General features: G+C 39.7%; 1 protein-coding gene across 2 annotated transcripts; it reads right to left on the bottom strand.

Annotated features, from left to right (window-relative positions):
* Positions 1 to 624: 624 nt before the first annotated feature.
* Positions 625 to 25,143, bottom strand: ntrk2b (neurotrophic tyrosine kinase, receptor, type 2b). 2 transcript variants are annotated; one of them, XR_009203969.1, is made up of 19 exons: positions 24,164 to 25,143; positions 21,101 to 21,175; positions 18,491 to 18,562; positions 18,231 to 18,299; positions 17,986 to 18,131; positions 16,372 to 16,523; positions 14,514 to 14,646; positions 13,592 to 13,906; positions 13,481 to 13,492; positions 12,449 to 12,466; positions 12,316 to 12,347; positions 12,067 to 12,166; positions 11,084 to 11,272; positions 10,615 to 10,745; positions 9,323 to 9,495; positions 8,695 to 8,935; positions 5,906 to 6,064; positions 2,538 to 3,796; positions 625 to 752 (listed from the first exon to the last, which is right to left on the bottom strand). XR_009203969.1 is itself a non-coding variant. In XM_058383916.1 (18 exons), exons 1-18 carry the CDS (start codon positions 24,334 to 24,336, stop codon positions 3,611 to 3,613), a joined length of 2,376 nt encoding a protein of 791 aa, XP_058239899.1. In that variant the 5' UTR covers positions 24,337 to 25,143; the 3' UTR covers positions 625 to 3,610. The 2 variants fall into 2 exon arrangements, 1 of the variants encoding a protein (XP_058239899.1); XM_058383916.1 differs by having other exon boundaries at positions 625 to 3,796.
* Positions 25,144 to 27,986: the final 2,843 nt, after the last annotated feature.

Below are 27,986 nucleotides of genomic sequence, written 5' to 3'. Positions count from 1 at the left end.
AGGGAATATTCTGGAAATGTCGCGTCTGTTCAGTTGATTATAACTAGCCTACATCACGTCATTACTAATCACGTGACACAAACGGACAGTTTGTTTTGACGGATAGACAGAGAATATATATATATATATATATATAGAGAGAGAGAGAGAATATAAAGAAATAGAGAATATATTGTATATATTGTGTATATATATATATATATATATATATATATATATATATATATATATATATATATATATACTCTATCTCTATGTATATTCTCTATCTATCTATCTATCTATCTATATATATATATATAAAGAGAGAGAGATAGATAGAATAGATAGAGAATAGAGAGAGAGAGAGAGAGAGAGAGAGATCGATGAGAAATGACCATGACATGGACATAGTCACGCTGAAAATAAGGAGGGGAAAAGCAGCAGTGTGTTGGGATTAATCATTTATAAAAGTTTATAATGAAGGGTTTATTAACATTTCTCTTATGTAATGTGTTATTTGTTTATTCCAATATGATTACATACTACAGCGATAGACTTTATAGTGATTAAACCTAATGTTCCAGCGTAAATTGGACGACTCCGGGAGCACTCGGGTGTAGATCGTAGAAAGAGACTCGGCGCTGTAAGACATACCACTTTTATTAAATGCACAGTAGTACAAGGAACATTTCCACTGACTGCAGAGAAGCTGCTCTCAGGATGCACAAAGCGTAGAGAATACTGATCGAATCGAAGCAGTGAGATTGAGTCTGCCAGGAGCAAAAAGAAACGGAGGCAATTTAACACTCTCGTACATGCACATACTATGCAAACGTTTTACACACACACTCTCTCTCTCTCTCTCTCTCTCTCTCTCTCTCTCTCTCTCTCACACACACACACACACACACACACACACACCGTCACTCTTAAAAAGATTTCTCCAAATAAAAAATAGCAAAGTTCCGTAAATTTTCTCAAGTTTCTCAAGAATGAAACCAAAGAAGGAAATAAAATGGAACCCAGGAGGGGGGATACATTCAAAAAAAAGCGTCCCCTTTCAGTGTAAATACATTCAACGAAAAATTAATACAGTAGTGCCCAGTCACAGTTCTTCATTTGTAAAGATAAAACATATTCGCTGTAGGACATGACATAAACAAAGAAGGGGGGGGTGTAGAGGACGAAATCAACCTGGACGCGGATGCTGATCACCATGGCAACCTGGTGTCGCAGCATCACACGGCGAAGAGCGATGAACATCACACTTTTTCAGATTGAAAAACCAAAGAAATACGACACTTGTGAAGTTTTGTACAGTACGTTTTGTCAGACAAAATAATTTGTATTTACACACCTGTGGCCCCTTTAGAATCAGTGTCACACGTTTGACATGGTAGCTCTTTTTAAACAGAATATATATATATATATATATATATATATATATATATATATATATATATATATATATATATATATATATATATATATATATATATATATTTTTTTTTTTTTTATTTAGAACGTACTATTCATATACACAAAACATTTCATCTGTACAGCATGGGCTAATGAAATACAGGCTGGCTTTTTAGAGCAGACGGATACGGTTGGACCATAATAAATGGACAAAAAAATAAATAAAGATTCACTTTTCAGTCCCAAAAAAAAACCTTAGATGGACAAATTATAATTCTTGAATATTTTAATTTTCATTATTTTTTTTCTTCAAATTTATTCCCGAATTAAATAAATAAAAAAATTGCAGGAATGAAATTGAAATGAAGCACTCTATTATTATTATTATTATTAATATATCATATTAATAACATCTGCTTGATTATCAAATGAAACAAAAAAATCTTTCTGTGCGTTTTTCTCTCACATTTTTTTTTTTTGACTCTTGGGAGGGGAAAACAAAAATTTCCCGAGTTTTATCGAGTTCGACATCAGAGTACGAAGGACAGCGAATGTAGCCGATGAGCATTTACATTTTGATTGCACGGATCGCTAGCGGAGAGGTCGCCCACCCATTTGTAGAAGATTAGAGGAGGACTTTCTTCTTGTGAGGTCATGAAATATAACCAGGAGGAGGCGGGGTTTTATTCTGAACTAACCAATTACATCCTTTCCTTCTAATCAGAGCTAATTAGTCCGTTTGAGTGGGGTTAATACGTCTTCCTGGAAATATCCTCCTCTTTTCACAAAGCAGGTGGGACTCAACCACACACACACACACACACTGTATCCTGGCTCCCTTCATAGGGTCTTTGTCTCCTGGTGGTGACCTCAGGGAAGGCCAGCTCATGTCACATCACAGTGCCCACCAAAAATCAAATGCTTTCAAACTGCCTGCTTTCAGATCACACACACAAAAACAAACCAACAAAAACTTAGCAAAGGGCACATTTAAAGCATTTTTCTTTTCATCGTAAATAACAGAGCCTATAAAAACCGATAAAGAATTATTCATGATTTATGATTAGAATCATAAGTGCAAATGAAATCCATCTCCATGTATTAGTTCGACGTGTCTTTCAGTCATAAAAACTCACCTTGACCCGAACGCAACTCCATACACACGGTCTCTTTTTGGCACTGAGAACATCCCCTCATCATGTCATTGCTGTAACAGACCACGACCATCATTTTGCCGGATTACAAAAAATGCCCTCGTGTTTAGGGGCAGTCCGTTCACCATCCTCATGGAGTTCCACTGCTGCTGCTGCTGCTGGTGACTTTTTGCCACTGTGCTCTCACCAAAACCACAAAAAAGTTTGACAAAGAACCAGGTAAACCGATCGCCGTCCTGACGTCTGCACAACCGCTTTACAGTGACGGTGAACCGGAGTTAAGACTTAGCGACATTTTCCACTGTGCTTCGGTTACAAATACAAAACAAAAAAAAACTCCATCATTGTTTCTTAATCCAAACAACAAAAAAAGAATATATATATATATATATATGTTTTTATGGTCTTCCAGCTTGAGCAGTTGTATTGCAGTCCACGCTCACGCTCACCAGGACAGCGACTAGGAGTTGTGCTAATAAATGAGCCGTTTGTGACTCTAAATCGAGACGTCTCCATTTTGTTCGGAAGTGTAAATTAGGAGGAAAAAATAAACGAAAAAGAAAGAATGGCACCACGGTGGCAACAAAGGACCATATGAAGCTAAAATCCACAAAAAAATGGTTTCCCTTTTTCCAAACGGTCCAGGTTTCACAAACATCCGTCATCTCTGACAGGTAAGCATAAACCTTTTTTGTTTGTTTGTTTTTGTTTTTTTGTTTGTTTGTTTTTTTTGCTTGTAGTTTTGCTTGTACTTCGGCTAATCGTTCCTCCAGTCACTGCGATGAGAGAGACAAAAAAAATTCAAAGCCTCTTAATAAAAAGTCCAGGAGTATTTACAACCATCGGCCTGATTCTGTTTTGTTGGCCACACGCGACTAGAAAAGAAATTCTGAAGCAGGGAGGATACGGATGTCCGGAAAAAATTTGCAGAAATGTATGCAATCAACATTAAGGCCTTTAGTCTATATGGTAAAGAGGCAGAAGCACAAGCAAGAACATTTAAGCCCGATTTTTTATACACACACACTCACACACACACACACACACACACATGTTCAGCCCAGGATGTCCAGATAAACAGGTGAGGCCTTGGCCAGGCTCTGGAGCAGATTGTGAATCTCTTTAATGTTGAGTCTCATGTACGGTTCACGCTGCCAGCAGCCCAGCATCAGGTCATACACCTCTTTGGGGCAGGTACGAGGCCTCTGCAGAACTCGGCCCTGTGTAATACACTCGATCACCTGCAGGGGGAGCCAACAAACGCAGGTTATTCCACATTCAACAAGCGCACGTGGTGCTAATGCAAAGGATGTGCTAGCATGCCAGCTTCATCATGATAGATGAAGGATAGTCACACTTTATCTACATTCGTCTTTGCTTATTGTATGCTTAAGGGAAAATAAATTAAGAATTTAATATTCTAGTTTGTTATTTGATTGATTGCCAGGATCTCTGAAAATGGTGTTGGCTAAAATACTTTTGCTAGAGCAAATTCAGCTTAGTTTACTGTACAGTCTGTTCTTGGCCAAAACAATAATCTGAAAAATATTCCAGAATTCAGTATATAATGCCAAAAGCATTTAAACAAGGAACACAGGAAATGAGAAGATCTGGTAATCCGGTTGTAGTTTCCTGTTTACATTTCCACGCTCGATACAGTTCCCAGAATAAAGACGGAAATGAATTCATATAAATGTTACACACTCCTGATAAACAATTACGAGGATTGTAAAGGTTTCATCTTCATCTCCTGAAATATCATTACATCCATCCATCCATCCATTGTCTATACCCGCTTTATTCCTAATTAGGGGATCTGCTGGAGCCTATCCCAGCACACACTGGGCGAAAGGCAGGGGTACACCCTGGACAGGTCATATCATTACAATGGATTTAAAAACATTTAGAGCTTTTAATCACCCAAAGAACCCAGTAGTATTTATTTTATTTCCTCTGTGATTGTAGAATGATGTAGCTGTAAACTTGCACGTGAACTGCATCACACAATATACAGTATGTGTATTGTACGGTGGCTGAGAAGTGCAGAACAAAATAACAAATCAGAAAACACAACGACAAAGCGGAAAAGGTAGCTATTGTTTGCGAATGGAATTGCTGACTTGACGAGACATCGGTCACTCAGGATCTACAGGAAGTCCAGCAGTAGTTGCAGCAGTAGAAAGTGGATTATTGTGTGTATGAACGCAGCTCTGCTCTTATAACGCTCCTTAAATCCTTTAATCTGGAATAGTTTGGTCTTGGAAACATTCCTGCATTCTTTAGGTGTGTTTTTAGAGATCGCAAACTAATCTTCACGCCATGATACGCTATCAGTACATCCAACATCATATGAACATCATTCCTCAAACTAGCGCCGAATGAATTCCATTTTCTTATAAATATACTCTACACAGGTATAAGAAACAAAGTTAGATACACAATTACCTCTTTCTTGTTTATCTTGAGTGACAGATGTCTCGTCCAATCAGAGGTAAGAATTCCATTCACAAACTATACCTACCTTTTCCGCTTTGTCTGAATCATCCTTGTGTTTTCTTTTTTGTTATTTTGTTTATTTTTTTGTTATTAGGTTTCCTTTTTTGTTATTTTGTTTATTTTTTGTTTCCTTATTTGGTATTTTGTTTATTTTTTTGTTTTCTTATTTGTTATTTTGTTTATTTTTTTTGTTGTGTTTTCTGATTTGTTATTGTTTCCTTTTGTGGTTATTTTGTTTTCTTTTTTGTTATTTTGTTGTCTTATTTGTTATTGTGGTTCCTTTTTTGTTCCTTTCTTTTTTCTTTTGTTATGTTTTCTTTTATCGTTATTATGTTTCCTTTTTTGTTATTTTGTTTCTTTTTTCTTTTGTTTTTTTTGTTATTATGATTTCTTTTATTGTTATTTTGTTTTCTGCTTTGTTATTGTGTTTTCTCTTTTTTGTTATTTTGTTTATTTTTTGTTATGTTTCCTTTTTTGTTATTTTGTTTATTTTTTTGTTTTTGTTTTCTGATTTGTTATTTTGTTTTCTTTGTTTTTGTTTTCTTATTTGATATTTTGTTTTCTGATTTGTTAATGTGTTTTTGGATTTGTTAATTTGTATTCGGTGTTGTTATTTTGTTTTGCACATCTCGGCCACCGTGGTATTGTTTCAGACTCTGTTTCGGATTTTGTTGTAAAATAAATCCGTTATATAAAGCATATTAATTCATCAGAAATAAGAGAGAGGGCTCGAGTTGAGTAACTACAGCGCTACTCTAGAGCCTCTACACAGATTAACATATATATTTCAAGCCCTAGGATTGTTGGTATGAGCTTCACAGCATCATCAGTTAACCGCTGACCCTCAGACTGACCTCGTTATTGGAGAGCTGGTACCAGGGCTGCTTGCCGTAGGTGAAGATCTCCCACAGGACCACACCCAAACTCCACACGTCACTCTCTGTGGTGAACCTCCGGTACATGATGCTCTCGGGAGGCATCCAGCGGATGGGCAGCATGGTGTGCCCGCCCACCTGAGAGCACACACAGGACTGGATTATTAAACAGTGGCTTTAAATGCAGCATTGGGGTTATATGCTAGAGCTTGATACATGGAAAACTGGACAATGTGTCTCTCGTGGCTAAGTGTTGTTTTAGTGTCTGGTGTATTACAGGAACGTGAAGCTGGTAGTCTAGGAGCTCACACACACACACACGCGCACACACACAGTGTGCTCCTGGCAGTGTTAGCATGGGGCAGATTTGGGAGAGCCCTTCAGTGTCAGATGGTCCGAGCTTTTTTTGGAACAGATAACCACAGGAGGGGGATTGGTCTTTTTTTAATCGCACAATCCTCTTTTTTCATCTAAACTTCTCATCTTTCTTTGTGTCATATATTTTAATGTCTATCAACAACAATTTTCAGTTTAAAAAACAAAACAGAAAAGACAAAAAAAAACATAGCAGAAAATTCTAATAAAAAGTGTCTAATAAACTAAATATTTTTATTTATTTATTTTTTCATTCATTCATTTATTATTATTATTATTATTATTATTATTATTATTATTATTATTATTATTATTATTATTTGTTTTCTTATTAATTATTTATTTATTTATTTATTTATTATTTTTATTTCTTTCTCCTGCTTAAACTTGAAGTTGAAACTGAAATAACTTTAGTTTTAGTTCTGCTATTTTGGAACACATGGAGTGAATTTAAAAAAAAAAAAATGTTTTTGTGACAGTCTATCAACTTATTTCGCAATTCAACATGGAGGAAAAAAACTATTTCTTCACTGTATAGGTCTTGTAATGAGTGCTTTATTAAAGTGCACTCTTCTGATGAAGCAGTTCCTGTAAAATTGTAATTAACACGAAGTTAATAACTCAAGTGTCTAATCAGACTGATCTTCATCATCCTTCTGCAGTTAGAACTACATTTTTTTGCTCCAGTAAAATAAAGTCAGAAACACTTCTCGGTTCACAGACACATCTTTCTTACTTCATTTTTCCCCCCTTAATTCTAGAGTATTTCATTTAATCAGTACAAGGGGTGCAAAAACTTTTGAATAGCTGTGCATGTTATGATGAGAAAGCTGGACAGACTAAAAGGACTAAAGTGCCGCTGCATCGAGGATGAAGTAAGGATGGGGGTTGGTATTGTAGGAGGCTATTAAAACCAAGAACTTGACCGTTATAGATGAAACATCAAGCTTAGTCATTCAGGGTGGATTTTTTTCCTTCATATGGCTAAGAGCATTAATATAACCCCAGAGATCTGATTATGAATAAGGACTAAGACTTTCACTGAGACCATAAACATCATGGGTGAGGAGGTTGGAACTGTCGACAGCTACAAGTATTTGGGTGTACGCTTAAACGACAGACTGGACTGGAGGACCCACACTGACGCTGTATACAAGAAGGGAGCGAGCAGACTGAGGAAGCTCTTCAGATCTTTCAATGTTTGTAACAAGATGCTGGAGATCTTCTACCAGTCTGTAATGGCCAGTGATGTTTACTGTGTTGTGGTCTGCTTCAGCGCCAGGGATACCAGCACGATTAATGAGCTAATTCTCAAATCTGGATCTATCAGTGGACACTGGGGAGATTTGAGCCAGTGAGGAACAGGAGGTCACTAAACAAACTACTCTCCATCATGGACAATCCGTCTCACCCGCTCTACAACACACTACAGAGTCGGTGGAGCTCATTCTCCAAAAGACTCGTTCAGATTTGTGTCACAGAGAACGTTACAGGAGATCATTCACACCATTCACTATAACAGTGTAGAATTCACCAGTGTGTAACAGCTGATAACACTCTCACACTGCACCACTACAACTATTAACACTATTTTATATACTCACAAGGTTCTTCATGTTTATTATCTACTGCTAGTTTCACATGCAAATACATGTAAATACTGATGATGGTTAAATCTACAACTGTGTTTCACATCTTCAATTCTACCTTTAATTTAACTTATTGTATTCTATGTAAAGTCTTATATTTGTATGTATATATGTACACTATATTGTCAAAGGTTTTGGGACACCCCTCCAAATCATTGAGTTCAGGTGTTGTTTTTCAGGGGTTGGGCTCGGCCCCTTAGTTCCAGTGAAAGGAACTCTTAATGCTTCAGCTTCATACCAAGACATTTTGAATAATTTCATGCTCCCAACTTTGTAGGGAACAGTTTGGGGATGACCGCTTCCTGTTCCAACATGACTGTACACCAGTGCACAAAGCAAAGTCCATAAAGACATAGATGAGTGAGTTTGGTGTGGAGGAACTTCACAGAGTCCTGACCTCAACCTGATAGAACACCTTTGGGATGAATTAGAGCAGAGACTGCGAGTCAGTCCTTCTCATCCAGCATCAGTGCCTGACCTCACAAATGTGCTTCTAGAGGAATGGTCAAAAATTCCCACATAAACACACTCCTAATCCTTGTGGAAAGCCTTCCCAGAAGAGTTGAAGCTGTTTTAGCTGCAAAGGATGGGACAACTCCATGTTACATTCATGTGCACATGGGCAGACGTCCCAAAACTTTTGGCAATATATCTATCTATCTATCTATCTATCTATCTATCTATCTATCTATCTATCTATCTATCTATCTATCTATCAAATGCTTACTATTTCAGCCTCCTTACCCTGTAGTAATCTGTGCTGTACACATCTCTGGACATGCCGAAGTCTCCGATCTTCACGAGCAGGTTTTCTCCCACCAGGCAGTTGCGTGTGGCCAGATCTCTGTGAACGAAATGCTGTGAAGCCAAATACACCATGCCGGCTGCGATCTGCTGAGCGATGTGCAGCATCTGCGACTGGGTTAGCTCTACCAGCAAACTCTGCTGTCCATCCGCCATTAAAATCGCATCAGGACCGTGAGCCCTGAGCAGAGAGAGAGAGAGAGAGAGAGAGAAAGAGAGAAAGAGAGAGAGCAGGAGGGAGAGAGAGCAGGAGGGAGAGAGAGATGCATCCTTCATGTACCACTAAACATATTCACAAAAATCACACCTCTGTCACTGGTGCTGTTCAGAAAACCAGTGATTTTTCACTGACTTCACTGTAATGATTATTTATTTATTTATTTATGTTTGGTTTGAGAATATTTTTTAAACCCTTTTAATGTCTTAGCAACTACAAAACTCGAGATGCTTAAGTTGTCATGGCAACAAAATGACCCCCATCCCATCACCACCATCACCACCACCCACCTTTAGTTCTTGATTTCAGCGCAAACAGAGGAACAGCTCGAGAACCCGGGCTAACACGTACCTCAGGAACTTGTTGAGGTCTCCGTGCTTCATGTACTCGAACACCATGATGAGGGGATCGCTCTCCACACACACGCCGTAAAACTTGACGATGTGCTCATGCTGCAGGTTGGTCAGAAGCTCCGCCTCTCGGTGGAAGTCGGCCCGCCCACTTTCACTCGCCTCTTTTAGGGTCTATGACGTGTTTTTAGACAAATACTTTAGAAGAAGTACTCAGGTTCTACCCGAGATGTGTTCACTCTTAGAACACACACACACCTTCGTCTGTTTTATATTTATCTATTTATTTTACTTAGATTAATAGATCTTACTGCAAGTAACGAAGAGCTCATATACACTCAAGGTTTTTAAGCACTCTTTTTAATAGTTAAGTGTTCCTAGCTTCTTAAAGGAAACATGGCATTCTTTATTAAGCCTTTTTACGGTTCCACCAACTGAGAGGTGGAAGAACCCTTAATGGGCTCATGGTGTTACTTTTTTTGTATGGAAAACTAAACCCTAACTAAAGGGTTCTCTGAGATAAAAATGGATCACTGTTTCTTAGGAACACTATGTGAAAGTGAAACATAGATTTTGTGAAAGTGGAACCTTTAAGGGTCAACCAGAAAACCTATAGAGGTCTAGAAGTGCATGCTACAAGAAAGTTCCTCAAGGGATAAATATTAAAGGAGAAGTTCACTTCCAGAACAAAAATCGAATAATAATTTCCTCACCTCCTTGTCATCCAAGATGTTCATGTCTTTCTTTCTTCAGTCGTAAAGAAATGATGTTTTTTGAGGAAAACATTTCAGGATTTTTCTCCATATAGTGGACTTCTATGGTGCCTGCGAGTTTGAAGTTCCAAAATGCAGTTTAAATGCAGCGTCAATCCCAGCCCAGGAAGAAGAGTCTTATCTAGCCTTTATCTAGTAGGTGGAGCTACAGACCCGGTGTTTATTAGAGTAGATTTTTGTTCTGAAAGTGAACTTCTCCTTTAAGCACTACTTCCTGAAAGAATTGTACCTAGAACCCTATCTTGTGCTTCTATAAGGAACCTTTCAGTTTCTCTCGTTTTTTTTAATGCATATGAAACAAAACAGTACGTTGTCACCTTAGGGTTCCTTATGGGTTCTTTGGGATAGTTAAAATTCATTGCTATCAAGAAGGATCCTATGTAAAACCGCTCTGTAGTAGGGTTCCATGTGCTGTAGTAGTTGTCCTTTCAGAAGAATTACCCATTTAAGGTGCTAGAAGGTTCCATTTGTACTAAATGTTACTAGCGTCTGAAAAACTAAGCATGGCAGAGCCTCGTACCTTGACAGCTACCAAAATCTTCTCCTGGTCTGGTGACAAGTTGTAACACTCGGCTAAGAACACTTTCCCGAAAGCCCCCTCTCCTAGTTCTCTCCTCAGGACTATGTTGTGCCGTTTGATGTGTTGCACAACTGAAAAAACAACAACAACGAAACAACACCACAAATCAGCCATTAGGTCACTGTCGCTAATGAGTGCAAATACCAGGACAGACCTACAGCAGAACCGTGCAAATGAATCATGTAAAAGAAATCTCACATCTACATGTAGTGATTCACTTCAGTGTTGTTGCCATGGCAGTAGAAAAGGTGAGTTTAATGTGACGACAAGCGGAGACGAGTCTGGAATCAGTTTAAGATGGTTGGGATGGAGTGAAGTGAGGTGGTGTATCTGTGTGTGTGTGTGTGTGTGTGTGTGTGTGTGTTGTGGTAGGTAATTCGAGGTGGTCCTGTGTGCCATGGCAACTCACAAGTGTCCGATTTCAGCACGCTGCCAGGATTGCGGAAGTACTGTGGGTTCTCGATAACCGGGATTTTGGTCATGCCGATGATGACAGCGTCTGGGCCCATCTCAGAGGATGACGGTGTGTTGTTGCCATTGGAGACATGGTGGAGTGGGCTGGCTGAGTCGTCGTCATTACTGATTACCGAGGAGGACCCTGCAGTGGAGGAGGAAGAGCAGTGTGCCAGAAATACATGATTATAAATATACAGGCAGGTGATTATGCATGGAACAATCAGTTTTTAATGGCGGATATAGTAATATATACACTGACCAGGCATAACATTATGACCACCTGCCTAATATTGTGTTTTTGCTGCCAAAACAGCCCTGACCCGTCCTGCACTGTGTATTCTGACCCCTTTCTATCAGAACCAGCATTAACTTCTTCAGCAATTTGAGCAACAGTAACTCGTCTGTTGGATCGGATCACACGGACCAGCCTTCACTTCCTACGTGCATCAGAATTGAGAATTGGCCACCCATGACCCTGTCGCCGCTTCACCACTGTTCCTTCCTTGGACCACTTTTGATAGATACTGACCACTGCAGACCGGGAACACCCCACAAGATCCAGTGGTCTAGCCATCACAATTTGGCCCTTCATCAAACTTCATCAAAATCCTTACGCTTGTCCATTTTTCCTGCTTCTAACACATCAACTTTCAGGACAAAATGACACACATTTATTGCTGCCCAATAAAGCAGGATGTAAACAGCTATGGATCCTTTAGGGCTTTTACTTTGTTAAATCATCAATATGGAACAGACAATAAGGCCCTTAGAAATAAGGTGAAGACGGAAGAGGTGCACATACGACTACCACTTGTCTTCTGGCCACAAACCCTAAACCTAATCCAGCAACAGGCCACACTATCTTCTAGTTCTATCCTGTTAAAATCTAGGGCGACATTTACAATCGTCCCTGTAGTAGCCGGGACACATTCTTACCCTTCAGTCCAAACTTTGAGCTTCGACCATACTTCGCAAAGATCAGCATCCCGATGCACCCGGTGAGCACGACCGCAGCGATCGCCACCACAGCATAAACCTAGAATAAAAATACAAAAGAAATCATAATTGAGGGCTCATTCTCGAGGAAAACATCAAGTTCTACTCTAACGAGAGATCCGTTCCTATTTCCAGATGGACCTCTTGATCTGATAGAATGCATGCATTTAGCCCAAATTTGAAACTTACAGCCACTTTGCCTTCTTGGCTTCCGGGGATTTCTAAAGAAAAATAGAGACAAAACAACAATCTATGCTTTCTAAACCTACATCAAGATTTATTGAGAAGTAACCACGATGATTGAAAGTTAAAATGAACCTACCTGGAATGTCGGTTGTGTCTAAGCAGAGAATTCACACACCAATGCCGACAGAATACGTGAGAAATTGATTAGAATCGTAATTGGTATATTCTGCATCAATATTTCCAAAATAAAATGTGCTGCACATGAAGAAAGGCGTTCCAGTTAAACAGCAGTTTCCGAATCCAGTCCTGAGGCAAGACCTGAGCAGATAAATCACTGAGTAGAGAGTGTTTTGGTGCTTTAGAAAGCCTCCTGGTTGAGAACCACATCACTAGTGAGCCATGTGACTGGCATCTCACATATTAAGTAAATCTTTGGGTAACAAAGGTGTAGGATAGAGTAATCTTGGAGGAGGTATGAGGTAGGGGCCTGTTTTTAACTCTTTTCTGAAATGTAGAGTCCAAAAAATGTAATTTGCTCCTGTTTTGTTGGGCCCATGTTCAGCATTTTGTCATGTCCTGGTGGTTAATATGAAGCTCATCTTAAAGTAGACACTTGGAGCTTTAAGAATGTAAACTGTTTTTTCTTAGCTAGCTATGTTCAGGATAGTCACAGAAAAGCAGTTAAGTAAAAATAAACGGTGAGATCAAACCCATTTCTGCTCTCTGAAATGTCCCAAGTGCTTGTTTATAAAATTTGAAGGTGTTATATTCTACTGCTAAAATCATATGTAAGGTTATCCATCAGACGTCTCACACAGAAAGCCAGACTCATTTTATATCGGATCTGCAGCCATGAAATCATTCATTTGTTTATACTGGGTGAAAGTGTCAGATAAATCGATTTCCATTCCACTAGCAAACTGGAGCACCAGTGTACAAAGAGTTAAACACTTGAGCCCTTGCTCTCTGCTCCACAGCCATATTTCTTGGAAAACCAAGCAAATGGAAACCTACAATAAGGCTCAGGTTGGAAAACCAAGGACTGGGATGGAAAGACCTGAGATGGAGGTCAATTGTATGTTGATCCAATGTCCAAAAATGAAATGAAACTTGCACACATACTACAGATTACAATAAAACATGCATATTTTGAGAGTAAATGCCTCACCGTAGTAGAACCCTGTAAAGCAGACACAAACATGTTTACGATTAGTTTCACATGTATAAATATGTCCGATTGAAACGATCTTTATGTGTGCACGCGTGAAGGTGCACCTACCTGCCCCCGAGTGCTCCACGTCAGGGATTAACATGAAGTGAGCGGTGACGTTCCTCTGATCCTCACCGTACTCGTTGGTGGCCACCAGAGTGTAGACACCATTATGGATGTGTGTGGGGATATCAAGGTTCAGACAGCCATGGTACTCGCTCTCCGTCGACTCGTGGATCTGAGTCTTGATGTAGTCCCGCTCCTCCAGGTGTTGGCCCTGGTGGTACCACATCAGCTCAGGTTTTGGGTTCCCCGTCACGCTGAACGGGATGCACCAATCCTGGTTGCGCGTGGGCTTGTCCAGGTCCAGGATAATTGGGGGGACTGAGCCCGGGAATGGGGATGAGAAGCGAGGTGAGGAAGAGAAGGAAGGGAAATAAAAGGAGAGGAGAGGAAGTGTGACCACGGGTCATGGCAGGAGACAAACCAGAGGGGGTAAAGTCGGACTGTGGTGAGATTTAGAAGCAGTTCGGTTTGGAAAAGCGTGAAGAAAGGGAAAAGGACATAGGGGATACTAGGAGGAGGAATTGAACAGAACAATAAGAAATGAAAAGGTTTGCTGGAGCATAGGGGCCAATAAGACCAAAAATAAACCAGCAAATAAGCTGTAAATAAAATGCACTTTGGATAACATCGGGACGTACTGAGTAAAAATACTGGTAATAACACTGGTGGTGCATTACTTACATTTGCCTTTAGTTAATGCTAGAAAGAAGCCCATCAGTGGAGTCTCACAGGACTCATTTTCAACACAACTAATTATAGGCCTGGTGGTTTAGAAAAGAAACTGCATGCGAGCCCTCTAGTGTGCAACAAAATTGCTCGTTTTAACACACACGGTTAAAGACATACCCAGTGCAATAAATGGCAGCAAAGTAGTTCATCACATATTCACACACACACACACACATAAGCAGGAGTGAGTGCTTACAGAGGATATTGAGGATGACAGAAGCCTCAGTCTGACCCACGATATTCTCAGCGCTGCAAGTGATCTCTCGGCCATTGTCGCTGTGGGAGAGGTTCCTCAGTGTCAACCTGGACTGCAGGTCAATCGTTTTCACCTGGTTGAGGGAAAAAAATTGAATTTAAAAGCTTAAGATTCTGCACAGTTGTACTGTACTGTATTGTATCTCTGGAGTATGTGTGTATTCCCTTGGCTTTTAGGCAATCAAAGGTGGTACTGGGGTCTATTCTGTAGAATGTTTTACCTTGTATAATGAGCGATAGGACTTTAACCCGGTCTTATCTAAGAAAGAGCCGGTGTGGATGCAGGCAACCAAGCACATGCGTCTATTGAAAAGGTGGAATCGGGTGCAGTTTGCTTGTTTGGAAGGAAACCCTGCATCCACAAGACCCTCTGCGGATAAGATTAGACACTCCTGATCTAACTCTGTTATAAATGAAGGCATGGACTTTACAAGGTTGGTGTAATGCAAAGCAGAGTCACTGTCACCACCCCAAAGTGGATTTGGCCGGAATATAGGACAAAACATTCTTTCATCTGAGTGACATTTATGCATAACTGGAAATGTTAAACATGTATAGTTACTGTATACTGAATGTCTAAGAAAATATCCATGAGACATGAGGCAAGGAAGTTCTTGTATCATTTCCGTTATAGCAGCTATAAAACTCGTTACTCTCTTCCTTCACAGCCTCTTTCGACTTTCAGTTTAATAATATAGTGTATAATAGATTGCCGTACGAGTCAATTCATGGTTTATTGTCATAATGACCTTTAAAATTAGGACAAAAAGGTCAATGCTTAAGTGTTCGTCAGCTCTTTCCTCAGGAAGGGAATTTCTTTTATGAAGAACTTCCTTAAACCGAAGAACCCTCACGATTATATATAAAATAACAACTTTATTAAAGAAAGTAATTATGAAGTTGCCCAAAAGCTCTGACCCTAACTAACTAACAGCATTTCTACATAGCATTCTGTATCCCACAGGCTGCTGTTTCCAAGCAGGCACAAGAGACACTTTGTTGTAAATATTACATTAAATATTAATGGAAAACATGGGGCTTTCAGGAGTTAGGAGTTAGGTTTCCATGGTCCGAGCGTCTTACAGAAATTAACAGGTCCATTACTGGACGTAATGGCAATTAAGTGTTTAAGTGCTCGTTCTTAATGTACCAGTGGTGCTTTGTACAGAGCAGTTAGGACTCACGTGAGGGTTCTGTGGTTATACACCGGGCATTTCGGGTTTTATGAAGCTCATCACTACAATCCAATACATTTCGATGTGGCCGACATGCAGGGGACTTTGATTAGTCTTTAGAAACTCTACTACCATGAAAGTCAGCAAGAATGAAGGAAGATAAGGAGGAATACACTTAGGAGGAGCTACTGGTAGCACTGTGATGTTGATTATTTCCGAATAGCGGCACATTGAAATCGATCGATTTTAACAATTTAAAGTTAATGTTGTGGAACGTCAAGTTAGTTCCTGTTATCACTTATGTTATAGCAGCTAACATCTAATGGTGTTTCGCTCACTAGCCTCAGTCTCTTAAAGCTATTAAGACAAAAGCGTCACTTTTTGTCACCACAAGAATCTGAAGACTTTCCTTTTTAAACACATCCTGAAAGAAAACTTCATCGTTTATTAAATAACAAGGTCGTTTTAAAACCATTTATTATCTATCCTGGATTACGCTAAGCATCCGCCTCTGTGAACGAAAAAAGAAAAGAGAAATCATAATATCTCAGAACAATCTCAGGATTGAGAATTCAACAGCGCTGTGGTATAAAGTTAGTTAACAGCTTAGGTGGATGTTTTTACCTCATGGCTGGTTGTAAGTGGTGGATGTTCAGTGGTGTTCAAATTCCAGAAGAGCACAGGAGCAGGAGACCCGGAAGCGCTACACGTTACTGTTGCACCACTTCCTGCCATCTGGTTAACGACAGCAGGGACAACCTCTACCTGTGGAAATTCTGGAAAATGAGAAATATGGATGCATTTTTTTGATGACCTGCAGGAGTCTCTTCAGCTGCACCGAAGCAATGCATTACAGTTGAAGGTGTATTAGGTACGATTTTGTCAAAACGTTCTCATGATTAGGTCACTAAAGGTTAAATAGGTGGAGATGAATCAATTTTGAATGCATTTGATTCGCTCCTGAGAGCCAAGTTACAACTTTATAAAGATTCAATTTTACAGGAGAAGTTCACTTCCAGAACAAAAATCTACAAATAATTTCCTCACCCCCTGGTCATCCGAGATGTTCATGTCTTTCTTTCTTCAGTTGTCATGAAATGATGTTTTTTGAGGAAAACATTTCAGGATTTTTCTCCATATAGTGGACATCAATGGTGCCCCTGAGTTTGACCTTCTACAATACAGTTTAAATGCAGCTTCAAAAAGCTCTGAACGATTCCAGTCCAGGAAGAAGGCTCTTATCTAGCAAAACCATCGGTCACTTTCTTAGAAAAATTAAAAATTAAAAAACCACAAAAGCACTAGCTCTGGGATGCGTGTCCGCAATGCTACGCACTACGTAATCACTTTGAGTGATGTAGGCGGAGCTATAGACCCAGTGTTTACTAGTGTGGAGATGAAGGACCGCTCTGTTGTAGAATGACACAAAGGTATACATACTTTTTTGTTAGTAAAGAACGTTTGACTTATTTGCACTTCCTTGGTTTTTGCATGTCCGCTTTTGTAAACACTGGGTCTGTAGGTCCACCTACGTCACGCGTGACCTTTCGAAGTGATTACGTAGTACGTAGCGTCACAAACGCGCATCCCAGAGCTAGTGCTAGACAAGCTTTTGTGGCTAAAAAGTATACAATTTTTAATTTTTCTAAGAAAGTGGCCGATGGTTTGTCTAGATAAGAGCCTTCTTTCTGGGCTGGGATTGTTCAGAGCTCTTTGTAGCTGCATTTAAAATGTATTGTGGACTCGGGGGCACCATAGAAGTCCACTATATGGAGAAAAATCCTGAAATGTTTTTTCTTTACGACTGAAGAAGGAAAGACATGAAACATCTTGGATGATGACAAGGGGGTGAATCAATTATTTGTAGATTTTTGTTCTGGAAGTGAACTTCTCCTTTAAGAGTGCAGTTCCTGTGCTTTTTTTCCATTGTAATGGAAAATAAAACATATCTACTTTGATTCCTTACAGAATAAAAAACTGGACGTTATCTTTACATCAGTTGCTGAGCAGCGTCTGTCATTTGTGTGTCCAGCTTCATCCCTGCTACTAATATTACTAAATGAATCCATCTTGGAAATATACTCAGTGTTGGTTGTTTCTTTTTGTTCTTTTTGATACTTATGAAGACTGTTTATTCTAAGAAAGAAATAACTCGAGCTATTACACTTTTAATTGACTCTCAATAAGTCCAGAATCTGGTTTCATTCCATAAGCATGTGAACAGAGTGACCGGTTTACCGCATGAAGGGACAGTGATATTGGAGAGGGTCCTCAGGCTTCCGCCTTTCTGCCGACACTGGAGTTGATCCCGCTCGCTTAAATCCAACCACGACTTGATCCACATGTTCTCACACGTACACTCAAGCGGATTCCCGGCCAGCAGCCTGTACGGCACAGGAGCACCGGAAAGTTTTTCGGTAACGAGTTACACAGGGGGTGTTACGAGTGAAAGTCTCCATGTAAAAGTGCAATGTAACACTTACAGAGTTGACATGTTGGAATTGCGAATTGCTGTCCATGACAGTGTTAGCAGTCTGTTGTCTCGCAGATCCCTACGAGTCAGAAGGAACGCTTACAGCTTACAACACTTTTACTGCTGTGAAAAATCAGCCGTAGAGGAACGACAAAATACATCATTGTTTTCTACAGCATCGCTACGGATAAACGAAAACTACAACCCAGTAACTGCGTTGTTCGCCTAGACTAATGAAGGAAAGCGAACGCGCTAGAAAAATATACTTACAAATACTGAAGTTTGGAATTGTAGACGAAGGCTGTTGGGGATACAGACATCAGTTCAGTGTTGATTATTGTTCTGTATCAAAGACATTGATATAATATCGATATTAGTATCATGGTGGAAATGGACCAAAGTGTGCTAAATAAATAAATATTTTCTTCATACACCTTGAAGTGCAGATTCATAAATGAGGCATTTTGTTATTAATCTCATTCATTGGGTGAAAGAGTACTCCGACGATCATATTTTAACATTACTGCCACCTCCTGTCTTCCTCGCCATCATCTTCATCCTGTCACCATCTTATCTCATCCACTACTTCTGGTTATTTGTCATAAAATTGCCTACCACAGCATTTTTAGTAGCTCTTGTTCTTGTCTGTGTGGGCTGCTTCTCCGAACAGGGAAGTAACCCTCTGTACAATCAGTACTTTCCGCAAAACAATGCACAACTCACTGAAATCTATTTCATTTCCCTATTTATTTAAGAAAAAAAACAAATACATACTAAACAGTTACAAAACAGCAATCTCAAATATTCTCTCTATTTGCCCCTTGTTGAACATTTCAGTCTGTTAATAAATTAGAAAAATATAAAGAATGCATCCATATGGTTTATAATCTTACACAATAAATATCTATCAAGTAATCTATACACCGATCAGGCATAACATTATGACCACTGAGAGGTGAAGTGAATGAGACTGATGATCTCCTCATCATGGGACCTGTTAGTGGGGGGGATATATTAGGCAGCAAGTGAACATTTTGTCCTCAAAGTTGATGTTAGAAGCAGGAAAAATGGGCAAGTGTAAGGATTTGAGCGAGTTTGACGAGGGGCCAAATTGTGATGGCTAGACCACTGGATCAGAGCATCTCCAAAACTGCAGCTCTTGTGGGGTGTTCCCGGTCTGCAGTGGTCAGTATCTATCAAAAGTGGACCAAGGAAGGAACAGTGGTGAACCGGTGACAGGGTCATGGACGGCCAAGGCTCATTGATGCACGTGGGGAGTGAAGGCTGGCCCGTGTGATCCGATCCAACAGACGAGCTACTGTTGCTCAAATTGCTGAAGAAGTTAATGCTGGTTCTGATAGAAAGGGGTCAGAATACAGAGTGCAGGACGGGTCAGGGCTGTTTTGGCAGCAAAATTGGGACCAACACAATATTAGGCAGGTGGTCATAATGTTATGCCTGGTCGGTGTATGAAGATTGTATGTAGAAGGATATTTTTAGGTTTTCCCTCTGAAAGAAAGTTCTACATATAACTTTATTAGAACCCTGTTAGAAAGCCAAGAATCGTTACATTTCTCCAGAAATTTCTATAATGATCCCTCAATTAATTTGTTTTTCTAAAATTAATTATAAAAGATGAAATGTGCCTGGTTGCCATCCAAAAGCTGCTTAATTTACACAGATGTAACAAAAGCATACCATGTATAGGAAATACCCCCCCACACACATCAGGCATAACATTATGACCACCTGCCTAACATTGTTTTGGTCCCCCTTTTCTGCCAAAACAGCCCTGACCCATCAAGGCGTGGACTCCACTAGATCTCTGAAGGTGTGCTGTGGTATCTGTCACCAAGATGTTAGCACCAAGATCCTTTAAGTTGTGAGGTGGGGTCTCCATGCAGGACTTACAAGACTTAAAGGATACTTTTGATAGATACTGACCACTGCAGACCGGGAACACCCCACCAGTGGTCTAGCCATCACAATTTGGCCCTTCATCAAACTCACTCAAATCCTTACGCTTGCCCATTTTTCCTGCTTCTAACACATCAACTTTGAGGACAAAATGTTCACTTGCTGCCTAATATATCCCACAAACTAACAGGTGCCATGATGAGGAGATCATCAGTCTTATTCACTTCACCTATATAATGTTATGGCTGATCGGTGTATACTGTACATATTAAGATTTGTTTTTATAAAGCACAAAATTATGCTTCAGAATATTGTTTTTTATGCATTAAATGTTAATTAAACCATAAAATCACAAAAACTGTATAACTGAAACTCTGTGGGATGGTTTGGCCAATACTCAATTCTGATTGGTTAGAAAATGTTGACTGATTTTTTATTACAGCAGATGGACAGTTAGCGCAATACAAGCTCACAGGTTTATATGAATGGGCATTTGATGTTTTTCTGAGGATCAACACCAGATCAGGCTTTTTTAATCCATTCATAATTGCATTTATTGTTGTGAAATGTCCACAAAACAACTTCCTGTTATTGTTTACATTACAGCATCTGTAGGTTAGGTTAAGGGCCTTCCTCAAGGGCCCAGCTTGGTGGACCTGGGATTCAAACTCATAACCTTCAAATCAGTAATCCAAAACTTTATCCACTAATCTACCACATCCCCAATATTCTGAGTGGAGAAATTTATTTCATTAGAAATGTAGATATATTTATATATTTGTCCACAGTCTTTAGCGCCCACACTGTAACTTTGTTACCTGGAGTTTATGGTTACTCGCTAACATGACAAGCTGATTGTCTTGTCTTGTCTTGTCTTGTCTTGTCACGTCCCATAACACTATAAATGGATAAAAAACATGACCTGTCCTTGTTTAATCCAGAGAAAATTTTAGAAATACTCACAAATTCCTGAGATTTGTGTAAAACTTCATGTAGTCCTCGTTGAGTTTATACAGTCCATTCTGATTGGCGATATACCTGGAAACAAAAACAATCGGTCCCATGATCGCTGATCGCTGTTCCTAAACATTTTACAGACACTAGAAATAAATTCCACACATCCTCTGAGTACAGATCGCTGAATTCATGAACATTATTTACACTTGTATAGTCTTGTGTATTCATTCCATTCTTAGATCTTTCAATCTCTTGAACCATTCTTGACATAATGCTACCTTCACAAGCTATAGGATTTATCATGAATACGAGTTTCCCATTAGAAAGTTGCAAATGAATGACCCCTCATGTCATAATTACAACTGGGAAACTCTGAGATCTTTTTCATAGCTGAGTTTACAAGATGGGAGGAGTCCTAAACTTTCAGCATAGCTGAGGATAGAGTACAGCTTTAGACTGGATGGCAGGTTTTGTTCATTTTTTCTAAATATAGTTCTAAACTGTTAGCTCTTTTTGTTTTGGTCATATTCATTAATGTAGATAACCAGCCATTTGATGAATAGTTTTAAGCTAATAGTGTGTAAGCTAGCTGAGCTTACTGAGTAATATGTGATATAGTTTCAAAATAAAATAAAATTTGATTCAATTAATTAAAATGAAATAAATTTTTCTAAAATTAAAAAATAAATACAATTAAATAAAATACAAACAAACAAACAAACAAACAAATAAATAAATAAATCTGTATGAATGATGTCCATGTTTTAGGTTCTTTCCGACAGCAAAGCATGTGAACATGACCTACGCTCAATTACCACTTCAGATGTGGGAAGCAGGGTCATTTTGACAGCACATGAAGGCAGCATATATTCTTTCACTTCAAGTGACCAGTTAAACCGGATAATAACTAATAACCATAATAATGTTGGCTGTGATTTTTACAAATTTTAAATTTAGTGTAAAATATTTAAACACTAAGCAATCAAGGTACTATTTTTCATATAACATAGTTACTACTATCAAATATATATCCTTTCTAACTTTAGTATGCATCACTAGAAAGTACATTATATGGTCAAAAGTTTCTGGACACCTGAACATCGCAACCATATGTGATTCTTCCCCATGCTGTTGCCACAAGGTTTGAAGCATGCAATCCTCTGGAATGTCATTGTTTGCTATAGCAATACAATTTCGCTTCACTGAAACTAAGAGGTCCAAACCTGTTCCAGCACGACGATGCTCCTGTGCACAAAGCAAGCTCCATGAAAGCATGGTTTGACGAGGTTGGAGTGGAGTGAAACTTAAGATTCCTGCACAGAGCGCTGACTCCGACTCAACCCCAGTGAAGATCTTTGGGATAAACCCAGACCTACTCACCCAACATCAATGTCTGATCTCACTAATACTCTTGTGGCGGGATGAATACAAATTCCCAAAACTACGCTCCAACATCTATTGGAAAGCCTTCCCGGAAAAGTGGAGGTTAATATATCTGTAATTGGGAGGTATTAAGTATGGAATGACATGTCCAGCAAGCACATATGGGTGTGATGGCCAGGTGTCCACATACCTAAGGTCATATAATATATACCTCACTCATTCAGTCTCACTTATATCAAGGTCACAGAGTTTCTTGAACCAATGGGTGTGAGGTGGGAACATGCTATCTCAGGGCACCATGCATAGACACACACTCATATATTCATCTCAACCAATCCAATCCAACTACTGCCACGTTTTTGGTAGAACCCAGAGGAAAACCCCGACACGGACATGAGGGAGAACATTCAGAGAAACACCCAGACTTTCACGCAAGCTCAGGAACGAACCCTGGAGCTGTGAAGAAGCAACACAACCCGCTGCACCGCTCTAATAAAAAGCTAATTAAAGGTATGCACCTTTTCCAGGTGATAGTAAGACCTACATAGGAAAGGTACAACAGATGCAACCAGGAAAAGTATCACCAAGGACACAGTGCTTCCGTAGTTAAAACTCCACCATAAGAGCGTTTGGATAAAGAGACGTGATTGCTCCGCACGCGCCTAAAGTAGCTCCGCCGCGCCGTTGTCGTGGCAACCGAGTGACATATTTGTGTAGGCGCTGATGCCTATTGCTCTGCGGACTCTGAACTGAAGCACACACCATGAGTTTGGTGAAGAATTGTGCGTGTGTGTGTGTGTGAGAGAGAGAGAGAGAGAGAGAGAGAGAGAGAGATGTATTTATTTGCATTGCATAGCCTAGTCATGCATTTTTATTATGAATTCATGCGCGCGTGATGGGTCTTAAATCTCAGACAGGCCTGTTTTCAGCGCCTCATCATCACCACCACCACCAACACCATTATCATCATCATCATCATCTCTCCAGTCGACTCTCTACTCCCCTTATCTTTCTCAAGCCTGTAGCCTGTATAGCTTTATTATTAGATAATAGCTGCTCATCTCGCTCAATTAGCAATTTTATGCATTGATTTGTTAAACAAAAAGCACCACATAAGCCAGGGTAATCGAATTAGGGTAGATTTGTTTCCAGTGCAAATTTCATATACTTTTATTTACCATAACACCCACCCCTTGGTGATGCGCGTTCCCGCTGGCGCGCACACACTCCCGCGCAACACATACGCTTAAGCTCGCACTCGCGCGCGCGCACACACACTCACACACACACTCACACACACACACAAACGGCCTTTTATGTTGATATATTTATATTCTGCCAGTGTGTAGATTTTGTATATCTCTGTTAAATCATCGCCATTTGCTGCCAGTAAATATATCGAGTCACAGGCATCCTGGATGCCAAAAGAGAAAAGGGAAAAAAGAGAGAAGTGCATTGCATTAAGCATGAATATGAACCATAAGGCTATGGGAAGGTTATCGGATGTCATAGAATATCATCCACGATAATCTGAAAATCCAAGCAGCACAATTTACACAAAAAAAATCCATTTGTGTATTCGTTTCAGGTTGTCTTATTTTTTTCCTTGCAAGCAGCAGCACGACACGTCTTCTCACATCTCCCTCATCTCTCGTGGACTGAATCACAGCCCAAGCTGCTACTTACATGTCGGTGATGTTTTCCATGTCGGTCTCCGGCACCAAGATAGGAAAATCCTCGATTCCTGGTTCCTGAGAGACGCACGCGATCCTCGAGGTGTTACAAGAACAAGATGTAGGACAAGAAGAGCCGAGCTTCAGTAGCCCCATCAAAATCCCATAAAATCCCCAGCGAGCCATTCCGGTAAACCTTGCGACCAGTTCCAGTGTTAATGCCCCGGTGGTGGTGGTGGTGGTGTGTGTGTGTGTGTGTGCGTGTGTGTGTATATATATGTGTGGGGTGGGGGGGACGGGGGAAGGGACCGAAATATCTTCTTCTCCTCTTTCTTCTTTTTCAAGCGGCACTTTTAATAATTCCTTAAAGGATAAAGTAAGCTGATGCGCAAAGACGGCGAGGCGAGACTACTGTCATGGAGTGGCCTTCTGCTGTCTGCGCACAATGGTGGGATCACACCATCATGTGTCGATCCACGGTGCCAAGATAATATTGTGCTCGCTTGTCAGGCTCTCCGGATTCTAGGTGATGCTTTTGAAAAAATAAATAAATAAATAAACAACCCAAAACAACAAAAAAAAAACGTCTGCCACGATTTCAGTATGGAAGTGAGCAGAGCGGAGCGCAACGGGATTGGTTCCGACCAATAGTAAGGCTATCCAAAAGCGCTTGGCTGACGGCACTACAATCCCGCCTCCTGCCGTTTATCCCCCCTCAGCAAGACTAGGAGGTAAAACGTTTGACCCTTTGATTTGGCAAAATAGACAGTAGATAATAGCCTTTTGCTCATAATACACATGTAGCCTATACGGAGTCGATCATTATGAGCGGACAAAGCTCGTGCTCCTAAGGAGGAGGAGGAGGAGGGTGATGCCGGTGCGGTGATGCTGCGCGTCCACGCAGGCGATGCTCCACCATCCACCATCCGCCATCCACGTCTCCAGAAAAAAAAAATGCTGCGTGGGTATAACGTGGCACCGCAGGCACTGTCCGGAGGGCTATGGCGCCTGATCCAGCGCCGTGGCACAGAACGCGCGCGCACGTGTGTGTGTGTGTGTGTGTGTGGGAGGCAGAGTACCTGCGAAGCTATTGATTAGGACAAGACAAACGCATCACCCTATACATCCTATCAGTGGCATATTAAACATAGTCAAAATATATAAGTATGCACCGATTAATGAATATTTTTTTTATTATTTTTTTTGTAATTGATTTGTCCCTAAAGTTTTTTGACCGATTCGTGCTACAAGCGCGAGCGTGGCGTGTCGCGCGCCTTCAACAAAAGCCCAATCCACTGACAGCCATTACCGGGGGATGACGTGCACTTTGACGCACAAGATGGGTTGCATCTAAGAAAGAATAACTACAGAGCAGAAATGCCACTGCTGGAGTAAGCTTTGCGTTGGAACAGTGGGTGCAGGAGGGGAAAAAATAAGCAAGCAACAGAACCCACATCAGGCTTTTCCACAACAACTGATGTACAAATGAGCTGTTTTTTTCACTTAACGTTGTAATTTCACACAGAGGCTGGAAAAAGTTCTGACATGAAGGGGTGTGTGGAATCTTTTATATTATTGAATGTTATTTTATGTGCTTAATGTTTATGTCATGGGTTAGGTTAGGTGTTGAGGTGGAAATGTAGAACATATAGGCACTAAAAAAAAGACCTTTTTGGTTAGTAAAAACAACAACAACCACATCATCATCATCATCATCATCATGTTATAATAATAACAATAGATTCCTCAGATTCCTGTTCTTTGTCTGTTTTTGTGTGTGTTTTGAGATGCTTTTCTGTTCAACATGGTTGAAAAGAGTGATCATTTCTGCATAGCCTTCACATGCAGCATGTCTGGCCATTCTCATCAACAAGCCCATGGATTTTATCATTGATATTTTTGGTTTTTCGCACCATTCTGTGTGAAGACACTGTTTGGGATGAAAATCCATTTTAAAATAATCAATGAAAATCACTGTAATCTCTGAAGCATTTCCTTTCATGCTGATGTTTGATGTGAACAGTAACTGAAGCTCTCAACCTATAGTCCTGCACTGATCTGCAGTAAATAAATGAATAAAAAAAAAAAACACAGATCAGGCATAACATTATGACCACCTGCCTAATATTGTGTTGGTCCCCCTTTTGCTGCCAAAACAGCCCTGACCCGTCCTGCACTGTGTATTCGGACACCTTTCTATCAGAACCAGCATTAACTTCTTCAGCAATTTGAGCAACAGTAGCTCGTCTGTTGGATCGGATCACATAATGGTCATAATGTTAAGGCTGATCTGTGTATATATATGCATGTAACAAGTAATAGCCTACAACCTACTAAAATAGCTTAACATAAATGCATATGAATATTTTTTGTTATTGTTTTTTTATTTTTAAACCCTGCAAAATGCTGCATTCTTCTAACAATTTAAACAAATAATAAAAGTCAATAAAATATCTGTATAAAAAGACAAAAATTGTCACATATGTGTTTTAAAAGAAGGAGACATAAGTTGACTGAAAAGTGTTTTTATTTCTGTTTTATCTGTATGAGAATCTGTTTTGGCATTTTAAAGTTTCCTCATATAAAATATATGACACATTAAAGCAGGTTGTGTTGATCTATCAGTAAATTACATTAATTGAATTACATAGCGTTCACTTAATGCTGCTTAAATTGACGTAGATGGATGTAAATACACTAGATTGCCAAAAGTTTTGGGACACCTCTGCAAATCATTGAATTCAGGTCTTGTTTTTCAGGGGTTGGGCTCGGCCCCTTAGTTCCAGTGAAAGGAACTCTTAATGCTTCAGCTTCATACCAAGACATTTTGGACAATTTCATGCTCCCAACTTTGTGGGAACAGTTTGGGGATGACCCCTTCCTGTTCCAACATGACTGCACACCAGTGCACAAAGCAAGGTCCATAAAGACATGGATGAGTGAGTTTGGTGTGGAGGAACATCACAGAGTCCTGACCTCAACCTGATACAACACCTTCCAACATCAGTGCCTGACCTCACAAATGCGCTTCTAGAGGAATGGTCAAAAATTCCCACTCCTAAACCTTTTGGAAAGTCTTCCCTGAAGAGTTGAAGCATGTTATAGCTACAAAGCCACATATTACATTCATGTGCATGTAAAAGCAGACGTCCCAAAACTTTTGCCAATATAGGTGTAGTTGCTTCAAGTTTTTGTGTCAGGCCTTCAGTGGGTAACATTTTAATATTTTACTTAAAAGATCCTCATTATTTCATGTACAGAAATACACAGGCTTGACCAAATAAAATGAGGTGTTTTTAACGGGTTTTTACCACAAGAGGGCGGGGAAGTTTATAACAGTATAGTTTCCTTGGTTTATTTGACTGTAGACGGAATAAAACAGATAACAGAGTTCAGTTACTCATCAACAAAATGGCGGTGTTGTTGAATTAATACTTATATAAGGTAAAAGCAGTACAAATGAACTCTAAATCTATTAAGGATTGCTGAGAAGATGAAAAGCAGAGACATAATCAGACATACAACATGATCACAGTTGATGACAGGCAATGAAACAAGCACAAGGCAGTTTGTTACACTGATACTGCATGACTATGTGACTTTTTGTTGATATCTAGTCTTTTAAATAGCAGCTATGTGATACTGTTATGTAAGGGGTTAAAAATGGGCGTGCTCATATAGGAAAATAATCAACATCATGCTGGTGTGATGCAAATTTTTATTTTTTCACAAGGCAGAGATACAGTTACCACCTTGAACTTGATTACTTTCTTATAACAGCACATCTTATTGTTTTATTCCTGTCTTAACGCAACAATCAATATTTTTATCGCACT

The sequence above is a fragment of the Hemibagrus wyckioides genome, linkage group LG28, assembly GCF_019097595.1.
Source record: "Hemibagrus wyckioides isolate EC202008001 linkage group LG28, SWU_Hwy_1.0, whole genome shotgun sequence".
Classification (NCBI taxonomy): Eukaryota; Metazoa; Chordata; class Actinopteri; order Siluriformes; family Bagridae; genus Hemibagrus; species Hemibagrus wyckioides.
The sequence above is the reverse complement of the archived record's forward strand: the minus strand, read 5'-3'. Positions and strand labels throughout refer to the sequence as shown.

Excerpts from the sequence above, each read along its gene's own strand:
- ntrk2b (XM_058383916.1), bottom strand. The coding sequence starts at position 24,336 with ATGGCTCGCTGGGGATTTTATGGGATTTTGATGGGGCTACTGAAGCTC. Across the intron at positions 9,496-10,614 it reads AGATTTTGGTAGCTGTCAAG|ACCCTAAAAGAGGCGAGTGA; the intron begins GTACGAGGCTCT and ends AACACGTCATAG. Across the intron at positions 8,936-9,322 it reads GACCTCAACAAGTTCCTGAG|GGCTCACGGTCCTGATGCGA; the intron begins GTACGTGTTAGC and ends CTCTCTGCTCAG.